This window comes from Seriola aureovittata, chromosome 4 (assembly GCF_021018895.1).
Source record: "Seriola aureovittata isolate HTS-2021-v1 ecotype China chromosome 4, ASM2101889v1, whole genome shotgun sequence".
In the NCBI taxonomy this organism is placed as follows: domain Eukaryota; kingdom Metazoa; phylum Chordata; class Actinopteri; order Carangiformes; family Carangidae; genus Seriola; species Seriola aureovittata.
Window position 1 is genome coordinate 23,648,190 of NC_079367.1, and position 18,422 is coordinate 23,666,611.

At 39.7% G+C, this 18,422-nt stretch overlaps 2 protein-coding genes across 2 annotated transcripts; both read right to left on the minus strand.

The window, feature by feature from the left end:
• Nucleotides 1-5,824: 5,824 nt before the first annotated feature.
• Nucleotides 5,825-11,760, minus strand: LOC130167493 (transcription regulator protein BACH1-like). The gene is made up of 5 exons (XM_056373756.1): nucleotides 11,664-11,760; nucleotides 10,274-10,531; nucleotides 8,675-9,841; nucleotides 8,390-8,596; nucleotides 5,825-7,758 (listed from the first exon to the last, which is right to left on the minus strand). Exons 2-5 carry the CDS (start codon nucleotides 10,511-10,513, stop codon nucleotides 7,372-7,374), a joined length of 2,001 nt encoding a protein of 666 aa, XP_056229731.1. The 5' UTR covers nucleotides 10,514-10,531; nucleotides 11,664-11,760; the 3' UTR covers nucleotides 5,825-7,371.
• Nucleotides 11,761-11,833: 73 nt separating this feature from the next.
• On the minus strand, nucleotides 11,834-18,398 carry usp16 (ubiquitin specific peptidase 16). The gene is made up of 18 exons (XM_056373755.1): nucleotides 18,212-18,398; nucleotides 17,950-18,016; nucleotides 17,655-17,851; nucleotides 17,458-17,561; nucleotides 16,227-16,339; nucleotides 15,902-16,137; nucleotides 15,715-15,810; nucleotides 15,485-15,615; nucleotides 15,298-15,385; nucleotides 14,768-14,849; nucleotides 14,540-14,631; nucleotides 14,404-14,457; nucleotides 14,141-14,311; nucleotides 13,328-14,021; nucleotides 12,976-13,070; nucleotides 12,731-12,817; nucleotides 12,474-12,621; nucleotides 11,834-12,360 (listed from the first exon to the last, which is right to left on the minus strand). The coding sequence occupies exons 2-18, from the start codon at nucleotides 18,008-18,010 to the stop codon at nucleotides 12,239-12,241; spliced, it is 2,571 nt and encodes an 856-aa protein (XP_056229730.1). The 5' UTR covers nucleotides 18,011-18,016; nucleotides 18,212-18,398; the 3' UTR covers nucleotides 11,834-12,238.
• Between the last annotated feature and the right edge of the window lie 24 nt (nucleotides 18,399-18,422).

Here is an 18,422-nt window from a genome sequence, read left to right on the forward strand (position 1 = left end):
CATGGAAATGTTACCTCAAACTTTTGATTTCATCCATGAAACTTTTGGGTTAAATCGAAAAGATCTGAGGTCTCGTAAAAATTTATTTCAAAATGTGGCATTCCCGCTTTGCACATTTGATTGTTGGGATGTTCCCTCTCAAGCATTTGTTTTGCCAGTTTCTGGGGAACAATTTTCATTTAACTCATATTACCACAGAACAGGGGTTATAAGTTAAGTAACCTCAGGTTTGCTTGCTATTGTTGTTGACCTGCACTATAGAAAACCTACTTTATTACACATATTATTTTTATATGCTTACATACTAAACTGTGTGTCACAAAGGTCTTATTTTTTAGCATACATAGACGTTTCTTGCAGTCTCAAGTACTCCAGACTAACCAGCTTTTATGCATTTGCAAATCTCTTTCATTTATCATTTGTGTAAAGCCATTTATCCAGTCATTTTAACAGGGTCAACCGATGCACGGAAGATAACACAATCAGTCCAAGAGCAGCAGAAATAAAGAGAAGGTCTCTGGATTTGTTGTTAAAAGGGATGGTCACTTAAGTCATCACTGGCTCATGACATGTTCCACTAGCTCAGCAGTAGCCATCCCTGAATCACCTTTCTCTATGCTTGTTTTCAGCTCTGCTCAAGCCCATATTTACTTCAATCAGGCTTAGGCTTGTAAATAACATCCTCATTAGGTAGTGGATTATGAACACATATTACACACTCTTGGTTTGAAATTGTAGGGGCCCTGACACACAGATTAGAAAATCCTGCAGATGTAATGAAATTCTGCTTCCCCCAAATGTGACAGGTAACACCGAGCTTTGCATGTTTTGTCTCTGCATTATAGGATTTGTGTCACATTCAAAATGATGTGACAGAATTTCAGGTTTGATATGATTATTGCTTCTGACTAAAGACAGTTGAGTAGGATTCATGAATAACAATCATTACCTCAATTTATATATATATATATATATATATATATATATATATATATATATATATATATATATATTTTTTTTTTTTTTTTTTTTTTCCGAAAGAGATATCTGCATATCTGGATCTGAATCAATTAGCAAATGGAAAAGATGATGATGGTTATTAAATGGATGATTTTTGAGATATAACCATATAATTTCATGCATCACACAGGCGGCATTGTTTTAAATTAATGCTAAGCTGTTGGATGTGATAGCCCCAGCATTTAAATTGATGGATTCACTATCATCAGTATGCACACACAATGAGTACTATCACTTTTTCAAAAGTTTTCACGAGCTAAGGTTTAACTGTTCCTGGCCACAATGTGAATGTGAGATTGAAATTCAAATAGTTTAACTGAGTGTGATTGCCAACCAACAAAACAAAGCAAACAAAAAAATATTATGATGTGAAATCAGGACTCTTTTGGTGCAAATTTGAAAAATATTCGGATACCACCAATGTATACTACAGCAAAAAAATCATCAATCAAGAGATTACAGAAGTTTACGGTTTTCAGTTTTGAATGGAAAACCAGTTTCTTTTGAGTTGTCTGCGTCAAAGAAGAAGTGTGATACCAGGTTAAAATCAATCAACTGAAACTCTTACTACTTTTAAGTTGAAGATGTTTTTTTTTATTTTTTTTTTTTATGTTTCAGTGCAATATCAAGTGGATTGTTTGATTTTGACCTGGCAGCCGTTCGGTGTTGTATTTTTTAAACAGACTTTGCTCCTTCAGTTTTATCAAATCTCTTTTCTTTTTGACAGTTGACTCTGTTCAGTGCTGTGAGAAAAATACAAGCCAGGATTACACCACATGTTCTTCTGCCATACAAAAGAAAGAATTAGTTTAAGATATTGAGTTTTTAATTAATTTGATTTAAATGCTGTTCCATACATTCATAAAAACTTTATTAATAAAGATGAATCCCATATCCTTGTTTAAAATGTTTTAAATTGTTAATAGAGAAGCCCTTTAGGCCAACTGCTTCAACTGAATTGCTTAGGTGAAATCCTTTCTGTGCATTTGACAAAACTTACAACATTTTGATGCTCACTGTTTAGTTGGTATTGCACTTAAACTTAACAAAAATAAATGAGTAGAACGAGAAAATGTTACACATAACACAAAGTCACAAGTTAATCTGCAACTGAGGATATAATAGAATCTAACTATTAATACTGGTCAATTATAATATAGGAAAACACAGGAAACGTTTTTCTGTTGTACCCAGTCAACACCAGCACAGATCAAATGCATGAATGACTAACACAGTATGTGACTTTGTTCAAAGGATGATCACTTCCTCTGAATTTTTTCTGCACTGCTAATCTGAAAAAATGACTCACTGCTGAGTCTAACTCTCACAACAGCAAAGTTAATTAAAAACCAGCGTACTTAGTGGAATTGCAGGCTTCATTTTTGCTTTTCCACTTTGCTCTTAACGATGATAAATTCTGACTTTTTCTCCATGACTTGTCAAATAGTTGCAATCTGATACATTGTGACCTTTTGACAGATCATATCCTGAAAGGCACGTTTCTTTGTGCTTCTAGTGTTAGTGAAGACTGTTAAGACCAGAAAACAAGTGTGAATGTAATCTGTCACTGTACAACCAGCTGGTTGATAATCTGACGGTTGCAGACCAGGGTGCTAGCTAGCTGGGTTCGGCATGTCCCCTGGTTTCTCTCATTTCTCTGGGAGATTACAGTATTATGGTCCTCATTTATATAATCCTGTCAATGGGATACAGCCCCTCTCTCTGCACTACCCCCAAAATGAAGTTCATAGTGACTGCAGCATGTAATCAGTTAGGATACAGTAGCTCAACAGCTTATAAGACTTATGCTGTGTTGCAAGAAGGTCATGGACCTTATGCTAGGATTGATTATACAAGTATTGTGTCTTTCTCTAGGATTTTGACCCCTGCTACAGAAACTTCAGCACGATATGGATGCCTACTCCATAGATCTACATTCAGGAACATCTGAAGTCACTGCAGTGCTGCCATATTAATTTTACACAAGGTGCATTCTTACAGAAAATGAGAAGGAATCTGAACATTACTCGATGTATCAAGGTATAATCTGATGTTTATGGAAGTGAAGACCGATATTATCATATCACAGATTTTGGTTTATATTGTTCTGATGTAACAATTGGATTGTGTCATTTTTCAGACTTCTCATATTTGTCTCAAAATTAAAGTGGATATGTAAAAGATGTTTTAGCAAGCACAGTCTTGTAATCTATCTCACATTGTTGCTGCTTGTTTAACAAGGCCTCCTAGATAACATTTGTATGTGTGGCCCTAAAAGAATCGGCCAGTGTTAGTGTGCAGGAAAAGTCAATTAATCTTCATAAGTGCCACACTGAATAGTGTCAGTTTTATTAGCATATATATCCTTTTGCAAGCAAGCTAACTTCCAGATGTTTTCATTTCTAATCCTTGTTTTTCCCCCTCGCCTCCTGTTTCCTAATCCTTGCTACCTAAAGTATTGTGGAGTCTGTCTGTCAGAGGATAATGACTGGAATCACTGGAAAAGTATGTAAAAGGGACAAACATAGACCCTTCATAAAAATAAAACCATGTATTGTGTGACAACAAAATTAAAAATGAAAATGGACTGGTAATTATATCGACAGTAATCTGATTTGATTCATACTGACAATGGTTTATTGTGTTTTGAAAAATGATTTCAATGAAAAAAAAAAGAGGAGGGGATGGGCTGGAGAAAAATGACTGAAAAAAAGTGAGAGATCTTCATCCAGATTTTGGGGAAAAAAGGAAATATAGGCTCTGACACAGAAGATATATCAAGACTGATACAGAGTTCAAGGGGGCTTTGCATTAATCTCACGTTGTAATGACAGTTTAAGGTTTTGGTATTCTGATGAATTCCAGGATTGGGCTTAAACTGCTTTCATTTTGTTTGCTGGTCTTTAATCTTCTAACCCTGCGTTCTTAATGAGAACTCAGAGCAGGTTTTTAATCTCGCATGAATGAGGCCGAGGATTATGGGCCTCTGACCTTGCCATGCCGCACAGCTGCTTCCTCCTCAAATCAAGTCTTTCGTCCTGTGTAGCTTGCAAAAGAGGATAATCTTACTTTTTGAGCTACAATGCTCCAAAATCTAAACTGTATATAAAAAACACAAACACCGGGGAAGAATCCTAATTTTTCGAAATTCAGAAAGTGGTCCGACTCAATGCTTTGGGGTGCTACGGTATTTGAAGATGATGCCAGTTTTGACAAGCATCAACTTGAGGATTTTCTACAGATGTGTGTCATGGCAGCACAGGGAGATGATATCTGATGTCTGTGGCATTATCATCTTCTAATCCTTATGACTTTTAGATTCAACACTACTTGTAGAGTTAGAGTTGCAGCTATGTGTACCAGTGTGTGTGTGTGTGTGTGTGTGTGTGTGTGTGTGTGTGTGTGTGTGTGTGTGTGTGTGTGTGTCAACTTCTCAAAGATACGTACGTGTTCTATTAGTCGCTTCAGGGTTGCTTCAGTGTAATTACCACTTTAACCTTGAGGATTGCGCTCTGAGGAAAACACAATGAGATTGCTTTTTATTTCATCGCTCCCCAAGTAACACAGTAGCTATTTTAATGGCCACAAAACAACAAGGCAAGCACCGTCCAAACCAAGAGAAGTAGGAAATTCATATCACAAGACAAAAACATCTTGACAAAATTGCTTCCTCAACTTTAAAGGGGCCTTCTTGAAATGGTTGTTCTGTTTACCATTGGCTTGTTTGACCACAGCTGATACAAGGTCTGCACTCTGAGAGGGAGCACTTAGACAAATGTCAGTTCATATTATAGCTCCATTTTCAACAACTTTAAACCTTAAATAATGCTTATCCCAGTTATCTTTTCTTTTTTTGGAAGCTCAAAGATGTTATTCACAGCCTGACACTCAGGCCATCAGCAGAACCAGGCCTTCTGACACAGTAAACAACCAAAAATAAAGGTAGATGTTGCCACTATGTATGTAGATCTGATGACGCTAGAATTATGTATCATTTTACATCATTTTAACTTGTATGGTGTAGTGAGGAAGGTTTGTGTTTGTTTGTAATTATCTTATCTTGTGCTTCGATCAAAGATGACTTTCACTTTCACCCATGTGCTAAAAACAATGTGTGTTCTGCAAAAGAACTTGGTTCCTGTGATGCAAAAGATAGAGTCAAAATGATATTAAGAAACAGTCCAAACAGAATTACCTTTCAAACTGATGAGGATGATACACATCATTTCACAACGGTTGTCACCGAATCGATCTTTGGAGAGCAGCCTAGCACGTGCCATGCTAGTTGCTGAAGCAGAGCTTTTGTAAGAAGGGAGCATAAGGACCTACTGTTTCCCGTGTATATTTTTTGATACACTTTAGCATCAACCTGCCAGTCCAACCTACACCAGCTACCGGCAAAAGTATCTGTGTACGTGTGGACCTGCACATGTAGACATGTTGATCCGTGCCATTTATAGACAAGCGAGAGACATCTGCTGCAGTTTTGACAAATGCAGTTTAATTTTTTATAGCTTCTGTTTATGTGTGGGGTGATACACTGACTCAGATGGCTTACTTTGCTTTTCTTCTCTACAGGTGGCACAGGTTGTTATGCATGGAACTGGTTTAATAATGACTGAACAGCTTCTGCTTTGTGCTGTCTGCATCTTGCCAAACATGACTGTGTACGTTCGTGAATAAATAACCAGTCAGTTCCACGAAGTGCTTTGATTCTAAAAAATTGATGCAGCATGTGAGGCTACGCAGATAGGTTTGTTTAAATGACAAACCCAGTTATTTATAGCTCAAGAAATACATAGCATTAAAGTCAGAATTAATTTTTATTTTCATCTTCCATTCACCTTCCATCTACAGCATGGTCTTACAACTTGATTTGCACTGCTGGGTTACAGGGATGGCTGTCATATACACCTGTTTCTCACCAACCTCTTGTCTGCAGGGTGTCTGGGTGCCTTCACACTTTACAAAGCTTAAGTCATTTATCATTCTCATCTGAGTTTTCCTTTAATTTCAGCCCTAATTTAGTCCAATGTACAGTCTACCAAATGATTCTCTGTGGAGCCAACGTAGAATTGATAAATCCATACAAAACTGTTCAGTTTTACAATCAGATACAGTATCATACCACTATTACCCATCTTAATTTTACAAAAAGGCCCAACTTTCTTTCAAATATATGTCTTATGCACAAATTTGAACAGTCTGAAACCATTTCATGGCTCAAAGTTTACAGAACTTTTGCAATTTCAAGCTTTAATCTTGCAAAAAGCTCTGATAAAGAAAGCTCAGTCTCTTGCAGAGAAAGTGCAGAAGGAACAGGTCATACTGTTGTAGTATTCTAGTCAGTCAATGAAGGGTCAGCAGAGCTGGTGAGGTAAATAGAGTCGTATTTCCATCTACTGGCCAAACTGTGGTACTGTACATCATTAGAGTGGAAAATATTCCAGCTTCTTGTGAGCTGAATGGTAACAAAATGCAGTTTATTTAAATCTGTAATCCATGAAAGCATTTAATAAAAAAAATACTTAACGTGCAGACAGACCTAAGGGTAAGAGAATGCCATCAATATGGGCTCTGGGTTAATGTGCGACAGTGCTTGAGACAAGAATATACAAAGATTGCCTTTAACTTTCTCTATTAATACTATACTACTGCATAAGGCACGGATTGCATCAAATAACATAATTTCTTATGTTCCCCTGTAACATCTTCAGACACACTGCAACCATTCCTCAAATATTGGGGGAAGCTGACAGTTATTCATTCAAACTATACATGTTGTGTTAGCTGTAACAATTCCTTGAAATCTATGGTAAAAAAAAAAGTTTTGTTAGTGCTGTGCATATTTTACGAAAGCATACAGGTGGAATAAAACAGTATGTGTAAAGATTATAACGACAGACTAATTAACCTAGAATGAAAGAAACATCTTATCATCAAAACTGTGAGTCTGTGTGGGGGGGTGGGTGTGCAAAGAGAATCATTTTAGCCATCAAAACACAGTCAGGTTATGAGTGTCCCTGAGAAAATCAAACCTAATTCTAAGAATCATCCTCCTAATTTACAAATGGAAACATTTGGAAATTACCTGAAAATTGTTGGCACCTTCAAAAAGATAATTACTGGATTTTGTGTTTACTACAGTGAAATGCATAGTCTAAAATACAGCGAAGGAAATTTGACATTTTTCCACGTCAATTTAAGATACCTCTATCAGGCGGAAAATTATTCAGTGACACACACAGGAAAGCATGTCCATCCCGGAAAGGGGATTACAGTATAAACTCAAAGTGCACCCCCTGCCCGTGGTCCTGCATGATTAGAAATGACAATGGAATTTGAGTCCAATTATAAGCTGTTGTTCATGTCCAGACAAGCGTTGAGCAGAGATGCAGGGAAAGAGCAGCTTTGTGGAGAATCTGCTTCATCTGTCTGTGTGCCAGCCTCTGGTGCAACAGTCTTAACTGACTCTGCAGGCGTCCCGCTTGGGTCACACTCTGAAGAACAACTTACCATTTCGATAGTGATCTCGGACTCCTCATCTTTCCCCGCGAGGCTAGGGGAGGACACGGGGAAGTCGGATGAGGAAAGTTTGGCAAGAAGCTGCAAGTGGTCCTGCTCAGAACCAGACTCGATGCTGACACTTTTACATAACCCGCAGAGACTCTGTCGTGTCTCCTCCAGGTTTTGCTCCAGCTCAGTTCGCTCCTGCAGCAGCCGCTCTTTCTCACTTTTCTATAGAGAGGATGACAGTAACGCATCGTCACTTTCTTAACGCCTCACCAGTGCATACTATGCTTTTGTTTTGGACAACGAATTACAACTGAATATTAAAAGGGCCACTCCATGGAGCGTAGCAAATACAGAAAGTTTCAGAACGTTTCAGTTCATGCTTTTTACCCATACATTTTTGTTCCTTCATCTGTTTACAGTATTTGGAATTAAAACATTTCCTGGACCAGTCTCTTCAATTTGCAACCATTCACCTTCCTACAAATGCTACAGAATTTACACCCATGTCATTTTAATGAAGAAGTGAGTAAGATGCATTCACTTGCTGTGATAAGTAGTTTTTGTCTTGTGGACCTCACACAGAGTCCAGGTAAATGTGTGGTTAATTGTCTAGCATACTGACCCCTATTGCAAAAATTACGCTTTTTTTAATGTCAAATGGACGAGAAGTGAAATTAGGGGCGAGGGCTGAGTCAGAAACTTGTTCCGCAAGACAAAAGTACTTCCATCAGCATTTTTGCAGTTCCTACTGGTCACCACTAGAGGTCAATAAAGGTCACAAAGTACCTTCAGCTCAAGACACTTAGCTCAATAGTAGCAGTGTTTGACACTAGACAGATTAATGGCAACTTACTAATCTTTTGATTTCACATTCTAGCAGGTGTATGCTGTCTAGTTTCCTCTTTCGGCAGCGCTGTGCGGCCACGCGGTTTTTGCTTCGTCGGCGGACGTCATGGACAAACTCCAGCTGGTCTTGAGTCAGATGATGGTGTCTCAGAAGCTGCTGGAAGGCACTTCGGCTCAGCGCTGAGATCTGCTCCACCGGGAACGGTAGCTGAATCTGTAGAGTATAGGGTTTAGTTAGATTTATTGCACTTCAACTAACAGCTATCAAACATCAGCTGTGTATCAGAATGACCTCTGCTGCTCTTTTGTTGTTGGCCTCAGTATCTCCATCTGTGTCCAGGTCTGAGTCATCCCCAGAGTTGAGTGAGGAGGACATGTAAGGGCTCTTCTCTGACTGGGACAGACTGTCAGTGCGTGGAGCCTGGTCATCGCCTGTCCCGAAGTCCCTGAGGAAAGGACAGTCTCCTGCACTGGAGCTCAAGTCCAGCTGCTTAAGCCAATGAAAGTCTGATGCTTTTGCCAAACTGTTTTGGTCCATGGGATCCAGAGGGAGTGGTTGAGCCTGAGATGGGCATAGGTCAGACCAAAATCCCTTTGCCAGATGTTCAGCCACTTCCCTCTCCACACTGCTCCTCTCTCCAAATCCCTCTTCATGGCTTAGAGCAGTTAGTGTAGGATCTGAGAGATCACCTGTCATTCTCTGTTCAAGGCCGGCCTCACTCTGCTCTAATAACTCGCTGCAATTTTCTGCCCCTGATGTGTTGAGTGGACATGAACTGGGGTTACAGTTAGTTTCAGCACCAACCGTCTCAACAGTCTGTTTAACATCTCTGCCTGCTGGCTCAATGAGTTCTGGCAGATTCACATCCCCTGCGGTTGACAGCTCACAGGGTAAGCCACAGTCGGCCAAACTCAGCTCACTTTGATTACACACATCTCCTATCTCTAAAATGTCTCTTTCACAAAACTGAGACGGATGATCTGTTTTGTCAGAGTCTGGGCATGGCAAAGACAACATGGGGCACACACCATTTGCTGTTAACTCCAAAGATAAGGGGGCCATTTGTGGCCCGCAGTTATCCAAACAGAAGTGTTCTTCCTCGCTGTTCGTCTGACCCTGGGCACTCTGAGGAGACTGTGATGGGAAGTCTGTTTGTTCATCACCTACTGAAGGCACTGAGCTGTGAGACTCAAATGATTTTGGTTGGCTGCTCTCTACACTGGAGCCAAAACTGGTACTGGGATCCCGGCTCCGACAACAGGTTCTACGCCTGACCTCCTGTGAGGGTCTTTTGCCTTCAGAAAACTTTGGGATGAGAAAATCAAAGCATGCTGACTCCAGGTCTTGAAATCCTAAAAACTCAGCACTGTTGTGAATGGCATGAATGTTTTCTTTGGTGAAGAGCAGCTTTGAGGTGTAGGCAAATTGAAGCAAAGGTTCAAACCCCTCCACAGTCACCTGTGGGGGAAAGATACAGAAAGTTGTTGAGTCATGATAAAACTCATACCAGTATAACATACTACAATGAAACTGAAGCAGCTCAAAGAGTAGCAGACTATCCACTTCAACAGTCCTGCCCTGAAATTTGTAACCATTTTCCTAAAACTGCACATAAAATGTTTTACAATAAAGCCTTTACACACTATTAACTTCAGTATCTACTAGACACATACAATTACAAAATATGAACAAAGCTGTACAATACTACATTATTCTCAGCAGGGCTGACAGATGTCCAAATGTACAGTCACACACATGGTGATCCATGCATGTGCAAGAATCACATTACAAGAGCTGCGAACTGGATCAATAGTCACATTATACACAGTTATCTACTGCTGGACAGAAAACCAGTCTAGCTACCCTTCTGCTGAACAGCAGAACACTGACCTCGTCAGGCAAGGTGATGATGGGATTCTGTCTGGTGACACTGGTAACCCTGCTGTGAAAGTATTCACTGCAGGAAGCCAAGACAGAGCAGTGGGCCCGAAAACTCCTGTTCTCCACCACCACTGTCACATCACACAGGACATCCTGCTGCCTTTGGTCATTCAGACACTGCAGAACATGGGTGCTGTGCACTGCAGACTGAAACGTAAACACTGACATGCGAGGAGCTTGGAGCGACATGGTTCTTACAAGCTCAGCCTGTGTGTCAGAGGGAGCAGGGGGGAGTCAAAAAGTATAATAATCACAATACACAATAATAAAAATAGACAACAGTGTGGATTCCAGCTGCAATGATTAGTCATTGTTTGATTAGTCTACTGGCAGATAATTAATCCAAAAACAATTCTGATAATTGATTGAAAAACCTTTATCTTATATGATATTAAATTGAATATCTTCAGGTTCAGCTTCAGGCATTTTTTAACAGATTCCTGCCATTTATGACCAGACCTTTAATCAAGATAATAACCCACGGATTAATCAATAATTAATGAGATGGTTCTTTTGGGCAGACATGAAATACCTCAAACCATTCAAAATGGGGTTTTATGATCATGTAAAACCACTGCATATGTACTTTTGTTCTAAATCATACCACCTTGCCTCAGTGCATTGAGCACATTCAGTGATGTTATTGTTATGGACTGCAGAGAAGGTCTTAGGAAGTAAAAAGAAACTGTCTCTTCTCATTCAACGATATTATAGACAACATACGAGTTAGCTAAATGTGATGTAATCATTAAGGTATGTTATCATGTCATTATAGTTTATTACTATTACATGTTATTACTAGTGACTAAGTCTCCAATCTGGGGACAACGTGCTTCAGTGCGTCTGTCTGACTCAGTACGAGATATTATTGTTTACGTATGTTACATTCAGTAACTTTGAAAATTGTGCTTACTGGGATAAACAATCAGAATAACAGATTTCTGATAAACTTTATTTAGCTTTAGTAGTTAGATGTTCAATGAATATTTCAGCCTGGATGGATTTAATTTTAACTCTTTAACTTGGGCAGCAAGTTTAAAATGCTGACTCATATTTAGCCAAGTTACCCAACTGGGCCTGGCGGAGAAGCGTAACGAGCAATATCCAAAGTTATAAAATAAAGACGTTATGTAACAAGTAACATTTTCTTTATGAAATTAATGTAATAGTTGGAAATGATATCCAAACGGAAAAGCGTTACGCTAGGCCAAACCGTTAGCTGTAAACGCACCGAGCGATCTTCCTGTTGTTGACGAAAGAAAAACAAACAAACCCAAAACCTTTAAAAACAGAAACTTCTTTTAAAAATATTCGTTTACAAGCCCAAATGTTCACTGACCTGCCATGTCAGCTGGATAACACTGCCATTTGTAAGTCTTGGGTAGAGAGGACTCTGGCCTTCCGGAGCCAGACTTTCCTTGTCATGTGACAATTTGGACCAGGAAAACCTATTAGCACTTACTGCGCATGCTCAGTGCAAGAGTCAGAAAGCCATGACACGAGCCAGGATAAACTTTTTCTCAGTTTGAAGCTTTTCATTACATGACATTGATAAAAAATAGACATATAAATATTTTCTTTTACAAATAATATCCTTAACTGTCATTTATCTCAGGAAATTGAATAACACATCCACTACCACTTGAATGTCCATCTTGAAATTCCTGTCACACCTCATCATATTCCCATAGGAGAAACATACAGCTGTCCTGTTTAATACCCGAAAGACTGTATGACACTACCATGATCAAAATGTCAACACTGTCAAATGTCCCTTGTGTATAATCAATTTAATTTCATCACAGCCCAGTCTGAGTCACTGACAAAACAGGCAGAGGTTGGTTAACTGAGGAGCTGAAGCAGCAGCAGCAGGTTGGCTTGTTGGGATTTCCTGAGTAGTGAGGCACAGTCTGATTAGAGGATCCTTTCATAGAAGAGTAGGTAGGCTTGACAACTCTGGACTTTGCTCTCACTCACAGGTTGAACACTTGTGTCACTGATATGGAACCAGGATCCTCTGGGTGGCTCTGCATCTCCTGAAGGGAAGTGATGAGTTAGTGGAGATATTTAAAATATGAATCCTAATGGTTCCAATATTTAAAACATTAGGACCAAGTTATTGTTACATTCTATGCACGTGATCACCTACCTTCTGCTGCCACTCCGTTGGAGGAGGCTTTAGAGCACTCAGGACGTACTTTCACATAGGCTGTGTAATGACCCGACCTCATTGTTCCACTGTGCTCTACGATACCATACAAACTGTACAAAAGCTGAGTATCTCCTTCTGTCACGTTCTGTTTGGAAACAACTTCTTGTTAGTGCTCAGAGTAAAATAAAACAGTGATACATTTACAAATGGGCCTATAAGAGTACTGTTAAATTATAAAAGCTGCCAATATTTACCTTGCATTTAACCGCACAAAAAGAAGCTAGATCCAGTATCAGGGGGAACTGGACATGTCGGTTCACCTTACAAATACTGTATCCATTCTAGAGGAAAACAACAGAAGTGATTTCATTAAAACTCAACATTAAGTGTTTCAGTGCTTACAATAGACAAAAAAAAAAGTTCAAAAACACATGGTCTTTAAAACTGCTTGGCTGGATCCAAGGTGTAAAAATGCTGAAGTTTTCTTCAACTGTTTTACCTGTTGAAATCTCTTCAAATGAAGGGTAAGCACCGGTGGGGGGGAGGAGATCAGCATTTGCTTCAAGGCATCAGTGTAGATATTCTTCTTGGATCCTAAACAGAGAACAAATAAAGACAACAAACTTTATTTATCCCCAAATGGAAAATGAGTCCCTTTGAGAAAAAGCTGCAGCAAAATGAAAAAAAGAAAGAAAAAAAAGACAAGTTACACAATTTGACAGGCTTTTTGCTACTGTATTTTTGATACTGTAGTGTCCAAAATCCACAAACATGCTCAGTTCGTATACTATCAGGAACAAAAGCATATTAACAATAGATCAAATACGTTCACTAAGAGAAATTCCACACACCTCCAGCTTTGTCTTTGTTCCCCTGCCGTTTTGTGCATGTGACACACAACAGGCTGTTGTTCTGCGTGAGGGTTTCCACTTCTGTGAACTGAAACAGGCATGACTGTACTGAACACTCCTGTTTCTCAGGGACCGTTCTGGTAGCCAGTGTGTGAAAGGCCAGCTCTGGGTCCTGATTTACTACAGTGTACTCTTTACCCTCCAGTGGCTCATCTTCAATCTCCATGCCTTGTTCCACAGTGTCAGAGTCCTCTATGAAGGCATCATCCAGGGTCACTTTCTCCATTTCAGTCACCAGCTCTGTGTCTTCCTCTGCTTCCTGTTCCATGTCAGATATTTTTTCATCATCTAAGGTGCTGTCCTTTGACTGGTGATCCTCTGATAGGATGGTAAAACGGTTGCTGACTGATGAAGTAGCAGATGAGTCGCAGTCAGTCACTGAATCCTCACCCTCTTCTTGCTCCTTCTCTGCCTGGATCGTGTCAAGGTTCTTCACACCCTGCTCAGCTGCAACGATTTGTGCAGGATTTTCTTCACTGAGTGGGGCTTCTTCACGTGTCTCACTGTCAGCATTTTCCCCTTCATCTTCATCTGCAGCTGCAGAAGGATCCGTCTGTTCGTTCTCTCCACGGCTCGGAGATGCGAGACTGTCCAAAGTGACTCTGCCCTCAAACTTCTGCTGCCTTTTTTGATGCTATAAGCAAAGACAAGAGAACAGTACAGACTGTTGAGTTTGTTCTGCACACTCATCCATCAAAGAGACAAGCGAAGGCAAAAGAAAACAACATCCTTTGTGTACATTCACTGAGGTACCTTTGCTTGCTTCTTGGCCTGCCTCTTGGCTTTCTTCTGCTGGTACTTGCTACCAGACCCTGTGGGAATGTCGTCATCATTTCCGTTGGTCAGAGCAGGGCTGTTTCTGCCATCCTGGCTCGACTCACTCGTCTTCTGGACTCCTTTTTTCTGGTTCTTCTTTCTATATGCCTGTAAGATGTAGTTACAAGAGAGCACATGCAGTTGACGCACATACAACATGAAAAAACTTTTAAAAATAAAAACATTTTTAAGGGCTTTACCTCATCAGAAACAGGAAGGGAAAGGTCCAAAAACATTTCTGTGACTACAGAAACCTGCAAGTGCAAAATAGAGGCTTTAGCTTGGCACTGACATGACACTGATAGTTTATCTTAAAGGTTTGTCCACAATACATACTGTTTTACACTGCTGACACATTATAGTGCTGGTCATTTCCCCACCAAAAACTTGGTCCACAAAGTTTTTTGGAAATTCATTTTTCTCGTACTCTGAAATGAGAACTTCTTTGTCAGATGGCCATATTTAAATATTAGGAGTACCAAAATTGTATACTATAGTAGGATGCAACAAGGATTTCTCACATATCAACTACAAGATGTTTCTATTTATATCCAAGTTACTTACCTTTAACTAGAGTTTTCAGCTTCTCTCCGTCTGTGCTTTTTCTAGACTGTTTCAATGCCTCCATGATCCCTGAACTTACTCTCTGCAGAAACAAACACAATCTTTAAATGTAAATGATAAAAAATAACTATGTGAGAAACCATCGCAGATATAAGCAACACAACACTTTCACCAAATACCAACAACTTTACGCTCTGATTACGCTCTTATGAAACCTCCACTCGTGAAAGTGAACCAACCAGTCAGAGCAGCTTTCAGAGAAAGGTCATTAAATAAAAGAAAAAACATTACTTAGCCACAATTGTTTGCATTTCTTGCTTAAGTCCTCAATTTGTGATTACATTTAGAATCTGACTGACTTGCTGCCAGTGAGCCTGAGTAAGAAATTTCAATGCACAGAGTAAGATGCTGTCAAAACAATATAATTCCAGTTAACATAGGGCCACTAGGAAAGCTACAGTGTGCATTGTAAATGTAAATCTTTTGCCAATGTGATATATATGGAGATTTGTTTTAAACTGAAAGCGTACTTTGATCTCCTCAGCTCGCATCCCATCCAGAAGGTAACGCAGCAGCTCCTGGCTATCTTGCTGCTGAAATCCTTTGAACCTGGCAGCCCTGCAGGAAGGAGACGAGACGATGAATGACGCTAAATGCAAGAATGATCGGAAGCACATCTTGCAGCCGAGTTCTGCCTCAATCTTTGGTCAAGCTCACTTTTTACAAACTTGTGTGAATAACTCCCGCGGTGTTACCACACTCTTCTTGGATTCCTGGATCTCACCGAGTAGTTGACACATAGCCAAAGTCAGGGATCCAGGCTGATCTAACTGCGCTTCGACAGGCTCCTGAAATCATGATAAAACAAGTCTTTAAGTAATAATCGGTGTATATATAAATCTACTTTTGAGTTAAAAACAAACATTTAAAGAATAAAAGCAACAGACCAGATCTGAGGAGGCTCCAGGTTTAATGTTAAGACTCATTTTCTCTTGGGTCACTTCGTTGAGAGTCAGTCGTAAGAGCTGTGTTTGAGAGAGATTCTGGAAAAGACAATGAAAGAAATTAATTAACTCTAGGATTTACTTCTCTCACTTTAACTCAATACTATCATCCTATCAGGCCCAATCCTACCTGAATGACTGCATTAAAGAAACATGTGTTTCCCAGGTTGCTCAGCCCTTTTACTGAAACACCAGCTTTGTCTTCAGTTGTGCTGGACTTTTGTGATTTCCCAACACCCTCTTTCTTGGCGTTTTTCTTTTGGTGATTCTTGTTGTTTTCTTTGTTCTCCTTGTCCTCACTCTCCTCAGCTTTTACAGTTTCCGTCTTCTGCTCAGGTTCCACCGAGCTGTCCTCCTCTTTCACTCCTGAATAACCAAACATGACATGGTGGACATGGTTATAGGGACATGTAATTCCAATAAAACAGTAACAGTGATGACTCACTGGTACCTACTTTTCTGTGGTCTCTTTGTGGGATCTGAAGAGGTTTGCTTTTTTAGGTTGGTAACCAGTTGAGCCAACTGTCCAGTTTGGGAGTACTGGACTTCATCATCACAAATGTAACACCTGCAGGGTTGACAACACATGAAAAAAAAAAATGACATGCAAGTATTCAGACCCCTTCACTTTTTGCAAGCTTTATTGTGTTGTGCATTCAATTTTAAATGGATAAAACTGTCATATTTGCCATTTATTCTACACTAACCGTAAGTGTTTTCAGAAATTATTGAAAATTTAACAAAATCTGAAAACTGATACATTGTATTTACAAAAGTATTCAGTATTCCTATTCAGTCTATCTTTAGCAAACTAGATTGATTGGACATGGTTTAGAAAGGCCCTGTGATGGACTGGCAACCTGTCCAGGGTGTTTCCCCCGCCCTCGCCCAATGTCACCTGAGACTGGCTGATGAGAGATGAGAGAAGCTGCTGGAAGGACGACCCTCTTAGCAACACTCCATCAATCAGGCATTTATGGTAGAGTGGCTAAATGGACACCACTTTGAGAAAAAGGCATATGACTTCACCACTTAAAAATTTGCCAAGCAGCATTTAAAGGACTGAGAGCATGAGGGAAAATATTCACTGGTCTGATGAGTAAAAAACTGAACCATTCTGGCCAGAACTCCAAACACTATGTCTGTGCCGCTCATCACTTGGCTAATACCATCCCTATGGTGGAACATGGTGGTGACAGCATCATGCTATGGGGGGTTGCTTCTCAGTGGTCAGGACAGGGAGACTGGTCATTAAGTATGAATGCATCCAAATAAGATTGTTTGATGGCCCACAAAATAACATAAACTCCACAAAACATCTGCAGAGAGACCTGAAGATGGCAGTTCCAGGTGTGCAAAGCTTGTAGAGACTTACCCAAGAAGATCTGAAGCTGTAATTCCTGACAAAAAGGCTGCCGCAAAGTACTGGATTAAGGGTCTGAATACTTTTGTAAATGAGAGATTTCAGTTTTTGATATTTTATTTGTTTTCATTAATTTGCAAAAACTTCATACAGCATTTTCACTGTCATTATTGGTTATTGAGTGTAGATTAATGGGCAAAAATGCCAACTTCAGCCATTCTCAATTAAATCAACAACACAATAAAGTAAGAAAAAAAGTGCCTGAATACTTTCTGAAGCCTCTGAACGCCTCCGTGATTAACACACCACAGCAATATACTCACCACACACTCCAGGTGTCCATGCTGATAACCAGGCAATGTGGATCTGACCGAGGAGTCTCATAATGTTTGATGGCATGCTTGTGCTCAGAATTTCGTCCACATCCCTTGTAGAAGAGATGACACTGGTAATTTAGCAAAAGAAAAGTCACAGAATACATTGTCAACATCTGAATAATAAATGGGTTGAATAAACTCACTATGTGGCCACATTTCAAGCACATCCATATGGTTGCTGTTTCTTTTTCCTCTTCAGAGTCCTGTGGCAGGGTGGTAGTGTTATTTTCTTTATTTTCTTCATGCTCACAATCCTGGCAACTAGTCCAATCAGAATTCCCATAAAGTTTCTTTAGAAGTGTTTGGTCTGTTCCCTTCTTAATATGCCTACAGGAAGGACCTGTGAAGATAAAAAAAACAAAAAAAAACAAGATGAGGGAAAGTCATCCTAAACCTCCCACAGGTTGTCATAAGACATGCAAAAGGTGATGTATTTACCTGTCAGGTCAAGGTCATCGTCCTCTCTGGAGCTCTTGTCTTTCCCTCTTTTCTTCCCCATTTTCACCTACGCAGAATCAGAGATGAATTGGAATAAGACCCAGCAGTCACCTGAAGTAACGCTAGCTTTGGCTAACAGCTAGATCAGATTTTATTGCTGCTTAACACAATGTAGCACCAGGTCGTTTAGTCACAGAAACAAAACAGAAAGTAATGTGACGTTTAAACCCAAATCAAGATCCTCATGGTCCAGTCAACTTACTGTCACAAACGGAGCCTAAATCCTTCGCAATTTTCAGTTTCAGTTACTTCGTGTGGATGAATTCACTAATTTGGACATAGTTAAGTTAATTTACTGGTTACAGCGGTTGAATGTAAGGCTTCGGATATGAAAATGGGTTTACAAAGTTTTAAAATATTCAAAATTCACCCCGCTGATTTGGCAAAAAAAAAAAAAAATCCCAGCTGACACA

Excerpts from the sequence above, each read along its gene's own strand:
- LOC130167493 (XM_056373756.1), bottom strand. The coding sequence starts at position 10,513 with ATGTCGCTCCAAGCTCCTCGCATGTCAGTGTTTACGTTTCAGTCTGCA. Across the intron at positions 9,842-10,273 it reads TCATCACCTTGCCTGACGAG|GTGACTGTGGAGGGGTTTGA; the intron begins GTCAGTGTTCTG and ends TTTCCCCCACAG. Across the intron at positions 7,759-8,389 it reads AATGTGAAATCAAAAGATTA|AAAAGTGAGAAAGAGCGGCT; the intron begins GTAAGTTGCCAT and ends TCCTCTCTATAG.
- usp16 (XM_056373755.1), bottom strand. The coding sequence starts at position 18,010 with ATGGGGAAGAAAAGAGGGAAAGACAAGAGCTCCAGAGAGGACGATGAC. Across the intron at positions 17,852-17,949 it reads CGATGACCTTGACCTGACAG|GTCCTTCCTGTAGGCATATT; the intron begins GTAAATACATCA and ends TTATCTTCACAG. Across the intron at positions 14,632-14,767 it reads GCTGAAAACTCTAGTTAAAG|AGTACGAGAAAAATGAATTT; the intron begins GTAAGTAACTTG and ends TTCTCATTTCAG.